The sequence below is a fragment of the Pyricularia oryzae genome, chromosome 5 (assembly GCF_000002495.2).
Source record: "Pyricularia oryzae 70-15 chromosome 5, whole genome shotgun sequence".
NCBI lineage: Eukaryota > Fungi > Ascomycota > Sordariomycetes > Magnaporthales > Pyriculariaceae > Pyricularia > Pyricularia oryzae.
The window spans coordinates 3,325,513-3,343,596 of NC_017852.1; the positions used below are offsets into that span (position 1 = coordinate 3,325,513).

Here is an 18,084-nt window from a genome sequence, read left to right on the forward strand (position 1 = left end):
AGGAGCATGTTCTTACAACTCGCCATGTCCCAGTTCTCGAGACTTTGGCAGTCAGCGACACTTGCAGGGGTAGGGGACTCGGCGAAAAACTGGTACGCGCAGTGACGCAGGTAGCCGATGATTTGGGATATCCTGCATACCTAGACGCGACGTTAAAGGCCATCTCGCTTTATGAGCGCTGTGGCTTTATCGGCCAGCCCAAAGGCGAAAGCAAGTCTGTTCCAATGGTAAGGCCAAGTAAGGCGGAGTCGGCACAGTCAGGTTAGGATAGCAAAGTGTTTGCGGGCGACGCCGGATTTTGAAACTCGAGAAATGCGATTGAGAGAGGTCATACATGATAATGAGAGAATAATGAACATTTTCTATCCATCCACTGATCGCAACCTTAACGGCTCGAGCTTAAACAAGCTGTGAGAAGATCGCTAGAGCTGATTGCAGAAGGCGGCCCATCCTGACCTCACCGCCTTATGCGGGCATTGGCAGAAAATTGTCCCGCCGCCAAAAGTTCGGAGCGCGCATTGACTTTGAATCTGGACTTGTAAAGTTGCGACCATACCTATCGACTTTTTCCTATAGCCCTCTTCCCAGCTCAATATGTATGAGCTGATTGAAGCCAATGCCTGGGTGGCATTAAGGCTACCTTCAGACAGCATCAAAGTTCTTCAAGTAGCACCAAACACGTATGCCAACCCCTCCGCAGAAAAATGCCAATACCCTAGCAGTGCTCTTCGGGACGAAGCTGACTTGAATCGCGATTAGGACGATATCTCTAGGGAAATATGGCTCATTCCCAAGCAATCTAATCATCGAGCGTCCATATCATGTTACGTACGAACTTGAAGACAAGCGACCCGATGAATCCTTTCACCGAATACGTATCGTCCCGCACACGGAGCTGTACGCCGACACGGTAGCCGAAGAAGCTGCCGGTGTGGATGCCGAGTCTGGCACGCCACTGCTTGCCGAGGAAGATGTCGAATATACTGTTGTTGATACGGGCAAGGATGAGGTAGTCGCACGATCTACTCAGGAGTTCATAGACGAGGATGCGCGGCAAACTCTCACCATGGAGGAGATCGAGGCGCTGAAGCGCGAGGGCGCTGGCGCAGGCAAGGAGCTCATCACCAAGCTCATGCTACGCCACACGGCTCTGGATCTCAAGACCCAGTTCTCGCTTTCCAAGTACAAGCTGCTCAAGACGCGCAAGTACATTCGGCGTTTCACGGTTCTGCCGTACGACCCCATCCAGATGGGTCAGTACCTGCTTGAGGACAAGGAGGCGGGTAACAAGATCATGGAGATGCGCGACGAGATGACTGCTCTATTGGCATGCTGGGCCAATGTTCATTACGGCGGCCCTGGCGATGATGCCCCTGGGTCTATCGACACGACTGATCCTGTTGATCTCCCGGCGGATTATGACCAGACAGTACGAGAGAGGTGGGAACAGGGCGAGAAGCAAACATTGCCGGAAGCTGGTCGGTGGCTTGTCGTTGATGATACGGGTGGCCTGCTGGTCGCTTCTCTTGCTGAGAAGATGGGTATCCTGTACCCCAAAAAGGGTGAGGAGACAAGCGCCGAAGCTGCTGAAAAGCCGATGCAAAATGGCAATCAGGAGTCTTTGTCAGAAGACAAGATGGAGATTGATACTACCGACAATGGGGTGATATCCTCAGAAAACGTCCAGGCAGAATACTCCGTCGATACGACAGAGGAAACAGCCACGGAAAATGGAGCTTCGTCAAAGGCCAACAAGCCCATACGTCCAAAACTAAAACGGCCACATGATTTTCAGGTGCCATTTTCCACATCAAACACCATTACACTTGTGCACCAAAACTCACAAGCCAACCTTTCCTATCTACGGCAATATGGATATGATGTCACGAACCCGAATCACCCACCACACCCCCTCCTACCACATTTACTTACATTGACATGGCTTCAACTCATATACCCTGAGGCCGATACGACATATTCGACACCACCGCCCATAGTCCCGCCCGAGGACATAGCTTCGTGGAAAGCCAACAGGCGCGGGAACTACCACCGCAAGCGCAGAAGATGGGCACGAATCCGCCACATAGTCGAGACCGCCCGCGGCGGTAACTTTTCCGGTCTGGTTGTTGCAAGCTCCATGGATCCGATCTCAATCCTGCGACATGCGCTTCCATTGCTGGCTGGTGGAGCCCCTGTGGCCGTTTACTCGCCAACCCTGGAGCCGCTGACGAAGTTGGCAGACTGCTATAGTGTAGCAAGGCGAGGTGCTTGGATGTCATGCGCCGACGAGGAGGAGAAGCAGGAACCAGAAGGGGGCGCCGAGACTTCGGCCTCTGCTACACCTGGGCCGCCCAAGCTGGTGCGCAAGGAGGGTACAGACGAATTTCCAGTCAACCCAACCTTGCTGCTGGGTGTGAGCATACAGACAAGCAGGGTGCGCAAGTGGCAGGTGTTGCCGAACAGAACGCATCCATTGATGACATCTCGGGGTGGCGCTGAAGGCTATGTGTTGACGGGCTGGCGTGCTGTGCCCGCCGAGGGCAAGGTAGAGGCAAGGGGTAAATTTGTGAAGAAGCAAAAGAGAGAAGCCTAGTTCGGGATTTGGCATTTGATCAACTTAATTTTCATTTTCAGATACCCCTCATGGATGTTACCGCAAACATGCTAAATGAAAACATGGGTGAATGTCATGTAAGAATACAAAGATTGGCCAACCTGGAATTCTGCATTCCGTTTATGCTGATTGTTTGCAATATTTACACCGCGTAGACCATCATTCCCAGCCCTGGATACTTTTGTCTTCTGTCAATGTTCATTAGGTGGCATCGTTCAACGATCACAGGCACACCGCATTGCTTGAGGTTCAAGTCCCAATTTAAAGCGACTTTCCCATGAACTTGCGCTTCGTAAAGCTCAGCCACCACTTGCTCGGCTTTCCGTCACCACCCTCCTCGTACACTCGTGCCAATAATCTAATTGCCAACTCCTGCCTGCATTGCGCCATGTACTGACGAAGAAGCTCAGCGTCTTGTCTGTCGCGGGGTGCTTCGTACATCTTTTGATCGGCAGTCAGCAGTCATCCACACATGCTACTCATTGTCCAACTCTGCGAATTAGCTCACCTGGTTCAGCGGGAAGCCTGGGTCCCCGGGGATGGCAAAGTTGTTGTCAAGCGCGAGGTTCTGGACATCCTTGGTCGCGTCGCGCACGCCGGCGGTGGGCTTGATCTTGGTGAGGCACTCGCTCACAAACAAGATGCCGTATATCAGCACCCGGTCGGCGGGGCCCTGGATCTCAAAGTTGCGGAAGAAGGTGTTTGCGCGAAAGAGCAGCAGCACCTCGTCCAGGATGTCGTAGCTCTCGCTATCGGGCTCGGGCGCGTCGTTGAGCGGTACGGGAGGGTTCGGGTAGGGGAGCGTGTAGGCCGGGCCGCGCGTCTTGGTGCGCAGCGGCAGCAGCGGAAAGTTGCCGACCAGGCGCGGCGAGGGGTCGCCGTTGAAGACGGAGTTGTAGGCCTGAGCGCACGGGAGTTAGCTCGAGACATTCGGGGTGGGCCAGGCTACAGAGAGTTGACCCTTTTTTTGCTTCGGGAGAAGCAATTGGACCGGCTACTTACGGGCATCGTGAGCTTGGATGAGCTTTGGATCCCGTCCGACAAGTACCAAGTTGCTGCTGCTCCGGAAGCTATATCACGGTTCGGAGCCGGGTTGTGTCGTTGCGCACTGCCCCGTCATCCTGTCTAGGTGGGGGTACTGACGTCTCCAAGTGGGGCCGTCAGAAGCTGCTTACCTAAGGAAGTATGTTTCTCTCCTTGAATTCCAGGCTGCAAAATCTAGAAGCTCGAATGAGTCAGGTGCTGCTGCCTCTATGGATAAACCTAGCCGAGGTGGCTGACGTGGCTTGGCCTCTACGGAGTACCGGATACCTGCGGCACAGTAAACAAGGTTTACCAGCGACACAGTGCCAATCAGGTGACTTGGAGTGATTTTCGCGTTCGGTACTCTCGATCTGGCCCCCCTCTCTCGGAATTCTCCCACATTGTGGCAGTGTAGTTTGTGTTCCAAGAAAAGGAACGTGTGGCGACACGTCTTTGTTCCGGGGCAATTTCCCACCGCCGCTTCCCATTTCTCCCTCGTGTCATACGGGAATGCGTGCATCCGTTCAAGTTCAAAAAGGCGATCACACCCCCCGCCCACTTGTCACGTTTGTTCGCGTTCTGTCTAATCTTCCTTCCCATTGTTTCTTCATTTATACGCAAAAAGTCGCGATCGCACCGCGACATTCAACAATTGTGACTTTTTTGCTTCTGCTCCACACGCACAAACTTACACATAAGCGAGATCTTGTGGTTTAGTGGTTTTTTCCGCCTCTGCAAGGCCTCAAGTTCTTTCAACTGAGTCTGATCGTCAACAATCAAGCCACAGCAAGCATCTCCAGTCGATCAATCTTGGGGACGTTGCGTCGCGAGGGCCCGCCAGTTTATTAGGGTTGTCGCAATCAGCAAACAACATACCGAAATTGGTGAGTTTTGATTTCCTTTGGTCGCATCATTGGTGAATCACTCCCCTGCCGTCAATTGCTTTTTAGCTGTCAAATGCCCACCCAACCCTGGTCGGCTCTAGTTGAAGCTTACCCTAGTACGGTACTTACTGCCCTACCGCCTCCAGCGCCACTCAAAGACCCCCTCCCTCATCGCTACGCATAGATTCAGTCTTCTTGGCCAGAACCTGCGTCGCGGTTTTTTTTTTAATGCTACTAGTCCTAGAAGGTATATACACCGAAAGCTTCATCAGCGCACTGAATGTATCAAACTTTCTCATTCCTGTGGCGCTTGAATTATCCCCTCACCCAAAAAGTGAGCGCGTCATGACAGCTGTGCCTCCTGCAGGCCATAGCCCATGACCACATTGCAACCCTCCGTCCACCCCACTATACCCAATTCGCTGTCGTCAGCCAAGCTGGATGCCCAAATCACCCAGACCCCTGTCAACAGAACGCGTTGCGCGACATCCGCTCATGTTCAACACGCCTGGTTCATCACGTCTTCGCGGTTACTAACACTGTCCTTCAATAGCCTTGAGATTTGCAAGGGTCGCCTATCTGAACAAGACACACAAAAAGATGTCGGAATCAATAAGAAGCAGCCAGGTGGCTGCGCAAGATGACCTCGTGTCAACAGCGCCAACAAGCGCGTCAAAAGCAACTAGACGCGCAGGCCGGCGATTGAGGACTGCTCCCATACAGCCTGAGCCAGGTTCATTATACGACATTATGCACACGTATTCTGGAACTGGACTTTACGTTCTCCCAATCCTTTGGACAGATATCCACACCAAGTCACTCAATGTTCAGTTCCAAGACCAAGGACGCGTCAACTACCCAGCGCCCGTGGTAGACCATGACCTACCGCCATCACCACCACCTGAGCCGTGCGATGCAGCTAGGAACTTGTGCTACGATATTAGCACATTTGCAGACAAAACATCTGCACCATCAGCAAAACTTGGCGCTTTAAAGCGCTTCATGAGTGGCTTCTTCCCAGGCATGCCTTGTAAGGCCAAGACCGGGGTAGAGATGGAGTTTCACTTTGGGACGAGGTTTTACCGGAAGGCGGTGAAACTTCCCATGATATGGAAAAGGGGAGACTCGCGATCACACTCGTTTGACTCGGCCGCGACGCGCCCAATGTCTTCTTCTCCAATGTCAAACTTGAGCGATGCCAGTCTCAGTGACGACGATGAAGCCAGTGGCAGCAAGATCCAAAGACGGTGTGAGCGCAGCGCGCCATTACTTGCATATGTGGATCGGGATCATCTCTCGTATGTTCGGAAAAGCTTGTTCCGGGTATCGCCAGGTCCTTTGGACGGCGATTACCAGAACTCGCCTGTTTTGAACCTGCAGCAATTGCGCTCAAAAGCGCTCGTACCTGCCGATCGCGATCAGGATGCTCATGTGGTAGCCATCCTCATTGCGATGGCACAGCAAAGATTTTACAGCAACAAGACTGGACGCCGACGGTTCAAGTTGTCTCCGTCCACCAACGAGCCGGCATCGGACGAAGCCATTTACGATGTTGAAGTACGTGTCTTCACCTTTGATGCAGAGGAAAACGACTTTATCGTCTACACTGGCACTATTGGCGCAGACTTCCTCGAGGGGTTTGCAGATCCGGCCAGGACTTTACACAGGCAGTCAGACGGGGGCTCGTCGATGCGCATTGCTTACACGCGTGTGCCCATTTGGCCTTTCTATGGCCTCAAGGAGCGACTTGGCAAGGCTTTGGGATCTGAAGTGACGGGCGCACGCTTCGTCGGCCCTGGTTATGATACATACCGCAACGACGCAGAGCTTGCGTTGCACCAAGCGGAGTTGGCCAGGGCACAGCTTGAATCTGAACGCATCCTTCTTGCCACTGAGGCAGTGTTGCGTAGGGAAAAAGAGCAAAGCTTCCAGGAGCTACTCGAGAAAAGCTTTGGGCAGCAGGGTACGAAGAGGAGCTGGGATGCGGCAGATACTGGAATCCCAACTGATGTGACACCTCCAGCCTCTGCACCCAAAAGAAGAAGACGAGGGAGGAGAGCAAGTGGAATTGTCGAGGTATGGTGATATGTTGCAGACGACGTTGATAAAGGTGATGAGACTAAGGCGGTGTTGCATAGGATGTTGTGCCTTCTGACTTTATCGCGGCTCCGTCCTCCGACTTTATGTCGGATGATGATGATGGCCAGACGATGAGCGTGCGAGAGAGACATGCTGGCTACGGACTTTGAGGCTTGAGCATATTTTCACCTGGGCAACTTTGGGTTTTACTGGTGGCATTGGGCAAACAGCGCTGGGCATTGCATGGATTATGACTGATGATATAGTTTTTTGTGGCTACCTGACGGTGTCTTGGTATTATTAGCATGGGAAGGTGCTTGGGACATTGGTGTGATTTTTTGGGCTCCGCGATATAGCTCTGAAGGCGTTTTGGACAGGAGCATCAACTGCTCATTCTTTTTTTTGCATTGTCACACATGAATGATTGCGTTCTTAGGCCTGGTAAATATTGGACTGGCAACAGTCGCAGTCGCACTTGGGGTTTCTGTTAGCAGGACCACTCTGATTTATAGGGACAGTACAATTCAGCATCCAGCTGCCGCTCATGAGCGCACTCAGACATACTCGTCGACTTTGTAGTACCGCCCGTGCAGTGGTGGTAGTCTTGACATTTATGACCCATGGCATACATTAGTATCACGGTAGAAGATCTATGCGTCAAGCCCCGGCATCTCGGCACAGCATCTTGACCAGGTTTGACGTATTAATGAAGCCTGCAGCGATTGAGTATACAGTTTGACAGTTAGAGGCCGCAGACTTTTATCAAGAATAGATTAAAAGAAAGAACGAAAAAAAAAGCTTGTACTTCTCCACTACCACTGAGCGGATCAAAAACCGTGTGCTATATAACGTGGCCCGAAATAAATGAAGAGGCCGACCCTGGAGCTTGTCAGTCAGGGAGCCGAGGGGCTTTCATTGGGCAGGTAGTGATGCAGCTAATATAGGGATAAAAAGGGCTTGTCCTCACCCCCCGGGCCCCTCGCCGCTGCATAATTAGCCGGGCAGCCTCCTCTGGGGACTGTGGGTAGATGCAAGGGGACTCGCCCGCCCGTTTGCTCCCATAGCTAGAGGTGATTGGGTAGCTGGTACTTTGACCGCAGGGAAGGTGGCATTTTTCCCAAATCTCCCCCAACGTGACCGCTGTCGTAAGATCTGGGCCCTTCCGTGGACGCCACAATGTCACGGTGTCTGGGGGTGAGTGGGTGTCTTAATACTGGAGAGCTACCACAGCTGAGCTACAAAGGGGAGATGAAGTCGGCGATGTTTAGGGGGATTGTGGTATATAGAAAAGCTGTGCTCGGATCAGCGTGGATCTTGACTGATCTTGTTTCTCCTTTAGGCTTTCAGACCTCTCATTTCAAAACATATATCCCATAAATCACAAAACGCTACTCAAACCTCCTGACATTTTGTCACTCCCCACATAAAAGCTCCCGCTGTCCCGATCAAGCAGTCGACAAAGATGCCCCCGAAACGCACCGCCATCCTCGTCGCCGCGGGCCTGCTGGCCCTGACGGCCGCCGCGCCCCGCCCCACGCAGCTCGCGCCGAGGAGCTACACGCGCTCGTGCCAGGGGTGCTACCTGAGCGACACCAAGTACCTGTTTTGCTACTGCGGCGACGGCGGCGGCCGGCGGGTCGGGACCGAGATCGACCTGGACTGGTGCGTCGCGAACCAGGGCGGGCGGTTGGTGGCCAGGGCAAAGTGAGTAGTCGGCGCTTTTGTCGCTGTCCACAACTTTGGGGGAGAATGAATTGGGGGACAATTCGATCGGGAGCAAAAAGGGTTGGTTCGAGAGAAAAAACCTAACATGTGGCTACATCCAACCAGTGGCAACTTTTCAAAGAGCTGCAACCATGAGCGCTGGGTTGAGGGCAGCACCAACGTCCTTACCGCGTCGTGTGGTGATGGGAGGGGCGGGGTGAGGGATAGCTCGATCAACTTGGGTGAGTTCTCTTTTTTTTTGGATTTGTTCATGTTTTATTGCTCTCTTCTGTGCCCTGACTAGCTCTGCCTCGCGCAGATGATTTCATTCACAACAACAACGGCCTCTTGACTTGTCACGGTATTAAGGGGGTGGAGGGCCAGGTGCCTGGGGGTCCGGGGTGTCCTTATCCCCATACGATTTGCTAGAGGGATCTTGGGAGCTGGAGGATTTGACTGGTGTGGGGATTTGAGCTTGAATATAGTAGCCGTTTATTGCCTTTGCAAATACAAGGTGCTACATGGTATTGCCGCTGCTTCTGTATTTCAAAGAAATAAACAGAGAAAAGGGAGTAATGGTTAACTGATGGCATGTGAAATGAAAAGAAAAGGAAAAGTAAATAGAGAAAATTCAAGGTGAGGTACGCAGTGCATCTACCATTGTGAGGTTTGAATTCGCAGGCTGAAATTTGAATAAACAATCGCGTGTTGCACAAGGCAACCTTGAGGCTTTGAAATTATGCTTACATTGAACCTACAAGGATGGCCCCCCTTTGCCACAGCTCCCGCAGCTTCTCTACTCAAAGCTGTCCTCGGCTTTTGAAAACGAAGCACAAGGGTGAGAAACGGGAAGCTTTGACCGACTAACGGCAACTGGATTAGCCTCGAATCTGACGACACATTATCCTTTGCCCGACTAAATGTGACATGTGTTACTACTTGGAAACCTCACTTGACAGAGGCGACTTTAGTCAGCTGTTTGTGTGTTTTTTTGTTTGTCATATCTTCCTGACCTTGACCACTGGAGGCTGCCAAGGCGCATCTTTGAGACGTCGGAATAGCTTCAGAATCAAATCACCGTTGTTTGCCGATACTAAATATTTTACATGATAAACAAGGCAAATTTCTAGAAACAAACAAAAAAAAGCCCGACACTACAGTTCTAAGGCACAGCCCAGCGGCAACCGGTTTGATTTACTGCAGGGGAGGGACCAAGGATGACGAGAAGGGAAAATTTCAACCCATCACGGGTTTTTTTCCACGTCCAACAAACAAAAAGTATCCGAGAGCGTTGCCGGGATTTCCTCATCCCGCCTGGGTTTTTGCGGGTGCTGAAAACAAAAATTCAGGTTAGAGAGGAATAGGAAATATTCTGGTCCCGGCCGACTACTAAGTTGGTGGCCCAAGACAAACCGTCCCGGTCCGGGTTTCATCTAAAGCAGCCTCAGCTGAATAATCTATGGGGAAAAAACAGGCTGTCGCTAGTCAATACCAAAAGTGGCCGTTTTGAACTGACTGGATTTTTTTTCGTCTTTGCGGTCTTTGCCGAAATCTTCTAGGGTGTGCTTTTTTTTATGGACCATGTCCTCCGGGGGATGCATGGCCTTTGTGTTGGCGGTTGTGGCCTAAACAAAAGAAAAAAGAAAAAAAATCAAGATTTCCAACTCAGCTGGTTAGTTGGTCAAAGTCTGTTGATCTACCGGCAGTATGGTAGGTTGCAAAAGACGTGCAACTTTTTTTTACTTTTTTTGGTTGGTTCGGGGGAACCCAAGATCTCGCATTCCCGTCCGGTTCATGCAGGGCCTGCAAGACTCATGGATATCCTGGGCGTGGTTCGGATGCCGGCATCGGGATTTTAAGTTTGAATATCTCAAGGAACAGGCCAAAACATGGCCACTAGTTCCTTTTGAGCGACTGAGTCGTTCCCGTTGCGGAACATTTCTCCAGGGGGGGCGAGTCATTTTATTTTTTATTTTATTTTTATTTTGTTTGGCATGCAGCCCTGCCCTATGCTCGACGACCGGCGATACCATGTAAGGTACGGAATGCGAGGCGGCGGGCATGGATATCATGTTAATATCAAAAAGACGACCGGTGAGAACTGGGATCGACGCCGCTGATTGGCCAGCTTCCCCGCTTCCACCTTGGACAAGCGCAACAAACAACAAACATGGATCGTATGCAAACCAAACCCAAGTCGTCGATCGACCTTTTGAGTCTGGGCCCCTTGTGGTGGAGAGACAGAAAAAAGCTTCAATTTATCACTCGTTGCCTCTTCTCCCGCCAACAAAACACAACAAGATATGTGTCGGTTTGCGTTTCGTACCTCGCCCCCGAACTATGACTCGACAGATGAGAAACTCACCAAGTTGCAATTTTAATATTGTACAGAAAGAAGCTGGCGAGAGGAAGTCCATGTAGCAAGCAACTTTAACCTGACTGGGGTGAATCGAATCCCGAGAATGCCTTGTATTATATGACCTGCCCAATCTACTTGCCAATCTCGTCGACTTGGCGTTTTTTTTATTTTCTTTTTATGTGCTTCTCCGTTCAAGTGAGAAGATAGGGAGAGACCAAAACGAGAGAAAACATCAGACAAAAGAAAAACATGTCATCACAACCGGAGATATCAAATACCGCAGCCACCACGAGTGGCGGCGGTATATCGGAGAAAAAGCCGGGCCTTGGCAAAGAAGTCAACGTCACGGCGGTGGAGGTGGACTCGACATTATCCAAAGCACATGCCAGCAGCGGCGGCAGCAGCAGCAGCAGCAGTAGTAGTAGAAGCAGCACGCACGAAAAAAACAGCAGCAGCAGCAACAGCATCCAAGACAGCGACAACGAGGACGTCATCATCATCTCGGGCGAGGACGTGTCCAACCACCTGCTCCCGCTCCGGGACGACGGGGACGCGGCGCTGACGTTTCGCAGCATATTCCTGGCCACGTGCCTGGCGGCGTTTGAGAGCACGCTGTACCAGATCTACCAGTTCAAGCCGACCGAGATCGAGGTGTCGTCGCTCTTCATCGTGCTCATCGCGCACTTTGCCGGCACCGCCTGGGCCTCGCTGCTGCCCCGCGGCGACCGGCTCGAGGCCAGGTGGCGAGCCGGCAGGGGCAGCAGCAGCAGCAGCACCGGCGCTCCGCCGCTCTGGATCCGCATCGCGTCCGTCGTCAACCCCGGGCCCTGGGGCCTCAAGGAGCACGCCATCTGCGCCATCACCGCCGCGTCCTCGTCCAACGCGGCCGAGGCCATCCTGGCCTTTACGGCGCAGGATCTCTTCTACGACCTCGAGCTCAAGCCCGTGACCGTCGTGCTGTCCATCATCTCCATCAGCCTGTTCGGCTACGGCATCTGCGGCCTGATCCGCCCCATCGCCGTCTGGCACGTCGACGCCGTCTACTGGAGCAGCCTGCCCGTCGTCAAGACCGTGCAGAGCCTGCACTGGCAGGAGTTCAAGACCTCCAAGCCGCTGAGGGTCTTTTGGATTGCCTTTGCCTGCATGTTTGTCTATGAGTTTCTGCCCGCCTACATGTGGCCGTGGCTCAACTCGGTGTCTATCCGTGAGTTTTCTTTTCCTGAGGTCCCTAGTTTCTAGCATGACCCACACACTAACACAACTCATCAGCATGTCTGGCTGCCATGCATGCTACTGGCGATCTCGGAGCCACCCTGACGAGGTTCTTTGGCGGGTCCATCAACAATGAGGGCCTTGGTTTGTTCTCGCTGTCTTTTGACTGGCAATATGTAAGCAAACCTCCCTTCGTTTGTAATTCTTGTCGCTCATGTTTTTGAAAAAAAAGAGAAAAAAGAAAACAACTAACCACGCCACCACTATTTCATACAGATCACATCTTACAACACATCTCTTCCCCTCATCACTCAGCTCCACACCGGCCTCGGCTTCGGCATCTGCATGATCGGGATGGTGGTCGTCTGGTACACCAATGCCTTCAACGCCCAGTCTCAACCGTTCATGAGCACGAGGCTTCACTCTGCCGACGGCTCCATCTATCCCATCTCCCAGGTCTTTGAAGCCGGCCAGCTCGACCACGCCGCGCTGGAGAGGTTTGGTCTCCCGCAACTCTCGGGCACTTTTGTCTGGGGTTTGTTTATGGCCAACGCTGCTGTAAGTCCCTTTTTGTATCACTCATGTCTCTGTGGAGGGCTTTCTCTAGCTGACACTGTTGCAATTTGAAAAAAAAACAAAAGATTGGTGGCATGATTACCCACTGTGCCGTCTTTTACGCCAAAGACATCATCAACTCTTTCAAAAGCGCCAACAATGATGACTTTAAAGATCGCCATCACAACCACATGAAGGCCAACTACAAAGAGGCGCCTTGGTGGTGGTTCGCCATTGTCCTGTTTGTGAGCTTCAGCTTGGGGCTGATAGTCGTCACGACACAGAATATTACGCTGCCTTGGTGTTCGTACCCTGGTCCTAGCCACTTATCAGTTTCCTGCATACCCCTGATCGTCCGCTTGCTAACTTGATGTCAGGGGCTTTCATGATATCACTGCTGCTTGGGTGCATAATTGCGCCTCTGGTGAGTTTTGCATCCTTCCGTGAATACTGAATACTCTGTTAGTGTATCAACTGCTGACCTAATTCCTCTCAAAAGAGCACAATGTTGTTCTCTCGTTTCGGCCTGGCTATTGCTACCAACAACTTGTCCAAGATGTTGGCAGGTTTAATCATTCCTGAGCGTCCAATCGGCACAATGTACTTTGCCGCGTGGAGTCACAGTGTAATCAGGTGTGTTACCATGTAATACTTCCAGTACGCGTGTTTCTTTTTGTCTTGAACGATTCTTGAACTGACCCACTTGTACCACAGCTCGTGCCATTCTCTATGCAACGATCTAAAAATTGGAGAGTACCGTGAGTCCATCATTATTTCAGCCTCAGTCTGTGATATTCCACACGACATCAAATCCACCACTAACCTTTAGATTTGTTGACACAGTCAAAATCCCACCCAGAGACATGTTTCTCACCCAAGTATACGGCACCATCCTCGGAGGCTTCATCAACTACGGCGTCATGAGCTCCATCGTCAAGACCAACCGCGACCTCCTGGTAAACAGCGACGGCAACAACTCGTGGAGCGGCGCCACCATCCAGAGCTACAACACCAACGCCGCCACCTGGGCCCTGGCAAAGTACCTGTACGCTCCTGGCGGCGCCTACTCCATCGTGCCGCTGGGCCTGGTTCTGGGCGTGGTGCTTGTCCTCATCCACAGGGCAATAGTTTACGTGAGTTGTCTTTTTTTTGTCTTTTTTTTCTTTTCTTTTTGCTCTCGACGCTCACTTGTCACTTTACGCATCACCTCCCAAGCTAACAAAGAAAACCTTGTCTGTTCAGTTCGTCCCCAAGATCAAAGGCTGGGACCTGGCCGAAAACATCAACCTGCCGCAGCTGCTCACCTACTGCGGCGAGATACCCATCGGCGCCACGCAGACGTGCGTCATCTTCAGCCAGATCCTCGGCGGCCTGTTTGCCCAGTTTTATCTGCGCAACTACAGGCCCCGCATCTTCAAAAACTACTTTTACTCCACCGCGGGGGCCTTTGACGGCGCCGCGCTGTCGGCGCTGTTCCTGCTCTCCTTTGCCATGTTTGGCGCTGCGGGGCCCGCCATTCCCTTTCCAAAGTGGTGGGGGAATCGCGCCGGGGAGAATTATGACTTTTGTCCCAAGGTCGAGTAGAAAGAGCTGCATGCTGGTTTTTTTTGTGTTTTTTACGTTCTCATCATGTCTAGGCGTTTGTGGAAAATAAAAATGGGCGGATATCCGGGGTTTTTGTTAGAAAATCGGGTTTCATATAGAGCATGACGCACATAATTTTGGCTGTTGGCACACTACATCTACAGGTTTATTATACCACGCTATCGAGATGCAGCAAAACAATATTCATTCGTATGACTGTCCTTCACACACTTAAATCCTTCCGCAACGCATCATGTTTAGCTCCATTTGGAAACAAGACACGATCAAAACTCATCGGTTCCTAGCGCATAAAATATTCCTTATATAGACTAGCAAATCCAAAGTTGCTTTGGTCCGCCGTCATATTAAAACCTAGTGCAACCTGCACCGTGCTTCTCGGGCACTATTCCTAGTCACATTAGGTATACAAATGTCATTTTATTACCTTCTGATTACCAAGGACAGTCAAAACTATAAGCTTGAGGTAGTTGAGGGGAGGCGAAGGGTTGCCCAGAAAGGCAATGTATAAGCAATAGACTAGACTAGTCTAGATCTAGTTCTATCTAGATCTGTGTCTACCCGACTACGTGCGTAGTAACTGTCATTCCATAAGAGATCTTGATCCCATCTAGTTATTAATACTTGTCCCAAGGCAGCGATCGAGCGGGGAAAAATAATCTCATAGCTTGATACGACTTCGGACCGTGCCTTCAATTGCCCAAAATGAAAGATGCAAAATGACGAGGAAAATATGCATCTTGTTTACACTAGCCCGATTTTATACGGCATGCCGAAAACGTGCTCAAGTTTGGCGCGTTGAAATAAACTACTTTTTCGAAACTTGAGCATTACTAATATCCGATCTTGGTGTTATTTATGTTCAAGTACCCCGGATCGGAACTATAGAGTTGGCAAGTTGATCATGCTGAGTCGCTTCGAGTTGAGACGGAAACAAAAATTACGGGTTTTTCGCTAAAACAAGGTCAATGGAAAAAGGTTTGTCGACAAGATCACGTTTGTAATCGTCGACTACCTGTGGGTACCTACCAAATCGCTCATTGAGTTTTGTTTTCTTACTTGTACGTACAAAGAACAGGCGGGCGCATGCTTTTTCAACAAAAAACTTGGGCAAATGCCATAAAAGCGCATCAAAGTAATTCATCGCCACCTGCGACATTACAAAGTAAAAAAAGTGGAATAATCGCAAGGGGTGACTTTGATTGTTCATCGGGAGTTCTAGACCACTAGAAAGCAAATGAAATTGAAACCGGTGATCTCGCGTAGCAAGGAAAATAAGAGGAGGCCAAAGCGGACACTGAACACTTTCAAAAATTTTGCCTTGTTGCCGACCGAGCGACAAGGGGGGAAACGTCAAAATGTGGCCGAACCGAACAAACGCGCGGCTACTACGGAGCTTACTTCACCTTTTTTTTCCACCGCGGCTCACCATCGGGCGCGAGTAACGTAGTAAGAAAAAGTCGGACATGGGACGGAAGCTAGGGGGACCGCAGTGGATGTCTTTTTTTTTTGGTTTGGGGCTTCAGAGCTCCCCCTCCCCTGGCATCTCAAATATGAGACGGTCTTAAGGGGGGGAAGAGAAACAAGACACGAGTCGTGGGCAACCAAGAAGAAAAAAAAATTGCAAAAGGGGAAACGTACTTTATATTAATTACGTGGTAAAAGGGTTTTGGACAAGCTCGTATGCTTAATTGTTTTTTTATTCTTGGACACCTTGCCAGGCCGTCTGGGTGGAGACCCAAAACCCCCCCGCCCGCTGAACCAGGGGGGAGGACGAGAGGCTGCACTCCTTGAATTGTGGGCATCGATCCGGGATCGTGAAACTCGGAATCTCTTCGTACCGCAGGTGCACCAAACAATTAAGGTCTGTTTAGGTAATCCTATCAAGGTCCAGTCACCAAAAGACCAGGGGGTTGATGAACGGGGCTGAGGTGGTGCAAAAGAGTCTTGTTGACAGTCCTCTCCACACACTGTATGCGTTGTGCCAGCGTAGATTGGCAGAAAAAAAAAAGCATGAATGTTTTAGTCTACCACGTTAGAACCTTCACCGTGGTACAGGGCCGCGGCGTAGTCGAAGTGGATACCACCCACGTAAACAAGATAGGGCCTTTTTTTTTCGGCACGATGATTTTGGGCTGTGCGAATATCGTACGATGGACTTTGCGAGCGCGCGCGGAACAAAAAGAGAGGAGACCAAAAAAAAAAAGGTCAAGGCAGGCCTGTCAAATTTCGGATGATGGAGCACAGCTTATATTGTTCCTATTACCAGATGGCACTAGGGACGGAAGCGAAGGAACGTCATTAATGCAAATGCATCCGTACCTTGAAATTTTGAGTTTTTGAGTTTTGGGCTTACCGGTGTGGTTGTGATCTTCGGCGTGTTTGTCTTTTCTCTTCCCCTCGTGGCCACAGTGACTAAAAGTCAAATCATCATCTCAAGTTGCGGATAGGATCTCCGGGTTGTGACGGTGATACCATAGAAAAGGTGCCTATCCTACCGACCCAAATAGATAGAGTTTCCCAGCACGATGGAGCTGACAGCAGTCATAATGGACCCGGTTCGGCGGTATTTCACAATTTACCGTGGTTGTGCTGCTGACCATCGAGCATCGCCATCGCCCACCATGTCAAGTCAAAAACAAAATCTTGGTGTTATTGGCGCCAAGCCAAACCAAGGGGTCATCACCACATTGGCGAGTTTCGGGCCCAATTCTTTTACCAGGCTGGCCTGGTTCCTTTGACTTTCAGTCTGTCGCTACTCTTTTTTTTTTCTCGCTTTCTTTTGGCGTTGAATTTCTTTTTGTCTTCTCCTTGTTTGCTGCAAGTCGGCTTGTCGGATATTGCAAAAAATCTCTTCTTCATAGAAACAGAAACATGTCAAAAAAAAGTGGCGAACCGAGCTGCCCTATAAACCAATCCAGCCACAGTCTCAGACCAATGGCTAGCTGCAGTTTTTGCGACAAGACAAGGAGACTGGCAAGACTGGCTAGGGCCGCCGCAAGTTGGATCACAATCGCGGTCAATGATGCTTGCGACAACAGTTTAGCTTCTGGAGCAGTGGATGATCTTGGCATTTTCGTCTGCGCCGCGCAGGTAAGGGGCTCAAACATTCGGGTTCAGCTCAGCCTGACGATGTTCACCAAGGCAGGTTAGCAAGGGGCTGCAGAAGAGATGTTGGATTGATCTCAGAAACGTGGAGAATAGCCCCGCAGAACCCCCCACCTTTAGCACGTGCGGAGTCCAAGTCCAATCTAGAAACAAGTTCATTTCTTTTCTTTTGTTCTTCTGCAATATCGTGCTTCTCTACGACCCAAGCTGCAGCCAGCCTTATCTTCGTGCCCTACCCTGCCCTACCCGACCTATTGCAACGCGTTCGTTCCTGAAAGGCAACCCAACGTAGCCCACACCACCTGCAAGGGACCGAAAGAGACAGAAACGTTCTCGCCGCAGCGTGAATGCAAGCATATGCATGAAACCTAAGCCTTTTGGTGCGGCAAATCCCGGGGATCCCGACGCCGTCAGTTGGCTGTCACTCAGCCCATCATAGGAATGGAAGGGCAACGGGCGCACTGTCTTTGTCAAGAAATACTACACTCTGTAGGCAACCCCAAGGTGGGCAAGGCGAACTAATAGTGCTCACAAACCAACATGTACACATTCGAGTGACAAAAAAGGGCTGGACTCGATATCAACAATGGCGTGTGTCACCTGCCAAAACATTATCTATCCTTCTGGGTCGTCAAACACGTCAAGAGTTCGGATGGATTAAAAATACAGCCAGGGGTTAGTCCGGACCGGAATTACGGGAGGTGTGGGCCCTGCATTCTTTATGTAACTCACCGTACTACGCGGCATCGTACCTCCCACCCAAGGCAAGGCACCTAGACCCGACCCTAGTCGCTCGCATCTGCAACCGAACATGACCCCGGCAGGCAATGATCCACGGAGAGATTCGACACCACGCCAATATCGTACCGTTGTTGGAGGAGTAAGCAAACCAGCAATCTACATACTAAGTAATTACTTGGTATCTGTCTAGGTAGGCAAGAACT

At 50.9% G+C, this 18,084-nt stretch overlaps 5 protein-coding genes across 5 annotated transcripts; 4 read left to right on the top strand and 1 right to left on the bottom strand.

Annotated features, from left to right (window-relative positions):
- Positions 1-537: 537 nt before the first annotated feature.
- On the top strand, positions 538-2,785 carry MGG_00308 (uncharacterized protein). Its single transcript, XM_003718734.1, has 2 exons — positions 538-680; positions 760-2,785. The coding sequence occupies exons 1-2, from the start codon at positions 595-597 to the stop codon at positions 2,591-2,593; spliced, it is 1,920 nt and encodes a 639-aa protein (XP_003718782.1). The 5' UTR covers positions 538-594; the 3' UTR covers positions 2,594-2,785.
- On the bottom strand, positions 2,617-3,821 carry MGG_00307 (ARP2/3 complex 21 kDa subunit). The gene is made up of 3 exons (XM_003718735.1): positions 3,617-3,821; positions 3,123-3,515; positions 2,617-3,055 (listed from the first exon to the last, which is right to left on the bottom strand). The coding sequence occupies exons 1-3, from the start codon at positions 3,620-3,622 to the stop codon at positions 2,876-2,878; spliced, it is 579 nt and encodes a 192-aa protein (XP_003718783.1). The 5' UTR covers positions 3,623-3,821; the 3' UTR covers positions 2,617-2,875.
- A 324-nt stretch (positions 3,822-4,145) lies between these two features.
- On the top strand, positions 4,146-7,480 carry MGG_00306 (uncharacterized protein). The gene is made up of 2 exons (XM_003718736.1): positions 4,146-4,521; positions 5,075-7,480. The coding sequence occupies exon 2, from the start codon at positions 5,122-5,124 to the stop codon at positions 6,604-6,606; it is 1,485 nt and encodes a 494-aa protein (XP_003718784.1). The 5' UTR covers positions 4,146-4,521; positions 5,075-5,121; the 3' UTR covers positions 6,607-7,480.
- Positions 7,481-7,986: 506 nt separating this feature from the next.
- MGG_00305 (uncharacterized protein) lies at positions 7,987-8,771 on the top strand. Its single transcript, XM_003718737.1, has 3 exons — positions 7,987-8,304; positions 8,431-8,546; positions 8,609-8,771. Exons 1-3 carry the CDS (start codon positions 8,063-8,065, stop codon positions 8,731-8,733), a joined length of 483 nt encoding a protein of 160 aa, XP_003718785.1. The 5' UTR covers positions 7,987-8,062; the 3' UTR covers positions 8,734-8,771.
- Positions 8,772-10,912: 2,141 nt separating this feature from the next.
- Positions 10,913-14,014, top strand: MGG_00304 (peptide transporter MTD1; the record flags this gene model as incomplete). Its single annotated transcript, XM_003718738.1, has 9 exons — positions 10,913-11,867; positions 11,933-12,051; positions 12,152-12,433; positions 12,517-12,733; positions 12,808-12,854; positions 12,930-13,063; positions 13,145-13,188; positions 13,274-13,563; positions 13,673-14,014. The coding sequence occupies 9 exons, from the start codon at positions 10,913-10,915 to the stop codon at positions 14,012-14,014; spliced, it is 2,430 nt and encodes an 809-aa protein (XP_003718786.1).
- Positions 14,015-18,084: the final 4,070 nt, after the last annotated feature.

What these genes read in the sequence shown, in the direction of transcription:
- MGG_00308 (XM_003718734.1), top strand. Translation starts at nt 595, where the DNA reads ATGTATGAGCTGATTGAAGCCAATGCCTGGGTGGCATTAAGGCTACCT. An exon ending in CTTCAAGTAGCACCAAACAC is followed by an intron (nt 681 to 759) that starts GTATGCCAACCC and finishes AATCGCGATTAG; the next exon opens with GACGATATCTCTAGGGAAAT.
- MGG_00307 (XM_003718735.1), bottom strand. An exon ending in CAGGCTTCCCGCTGAACCAG is followed by an intron (nt 3,056 to 3,122) that starts GTGAGCTAATTC and finishes GCCGATCAAAAG; the next exon opens with ATGTACGAAGCACCCCGCGA.
- MGG_00306 (XM_003718736.1), top strand. Translation starts at nt 5,122, where the DNA reads ATGTCGGAATCAATAAGAAGCAGCCAGGTGGCTGCGCAAGATGACCTC.
- MGG_00305 (XM_003718737.1), top strand. Translation starts at nt 8,063, where the DNA reads ATGCCCCCGAAACGCACCGCCATCCTCGTCGCCGCGGGCCTGCTGGCC. An exon ending in CGGTTGGTGGCCAGGGCAAA is followed by an intron (nt 8,305 to 8,430) that starts GTGAGTAGTCGG and finishes ACATCCAACCAG; the next exon opens with TGGCAACTTTTCAAAGAGCT. An exon ending in GGATAGCTCGATCAACTTGG is followed by an intron (nt 8,547 to 8,608) that starts GTGAGTTCTCTT and finishes TGCCCTGACTAG; the next exon opens with CTCTGCCTCGCGCAGATGAT.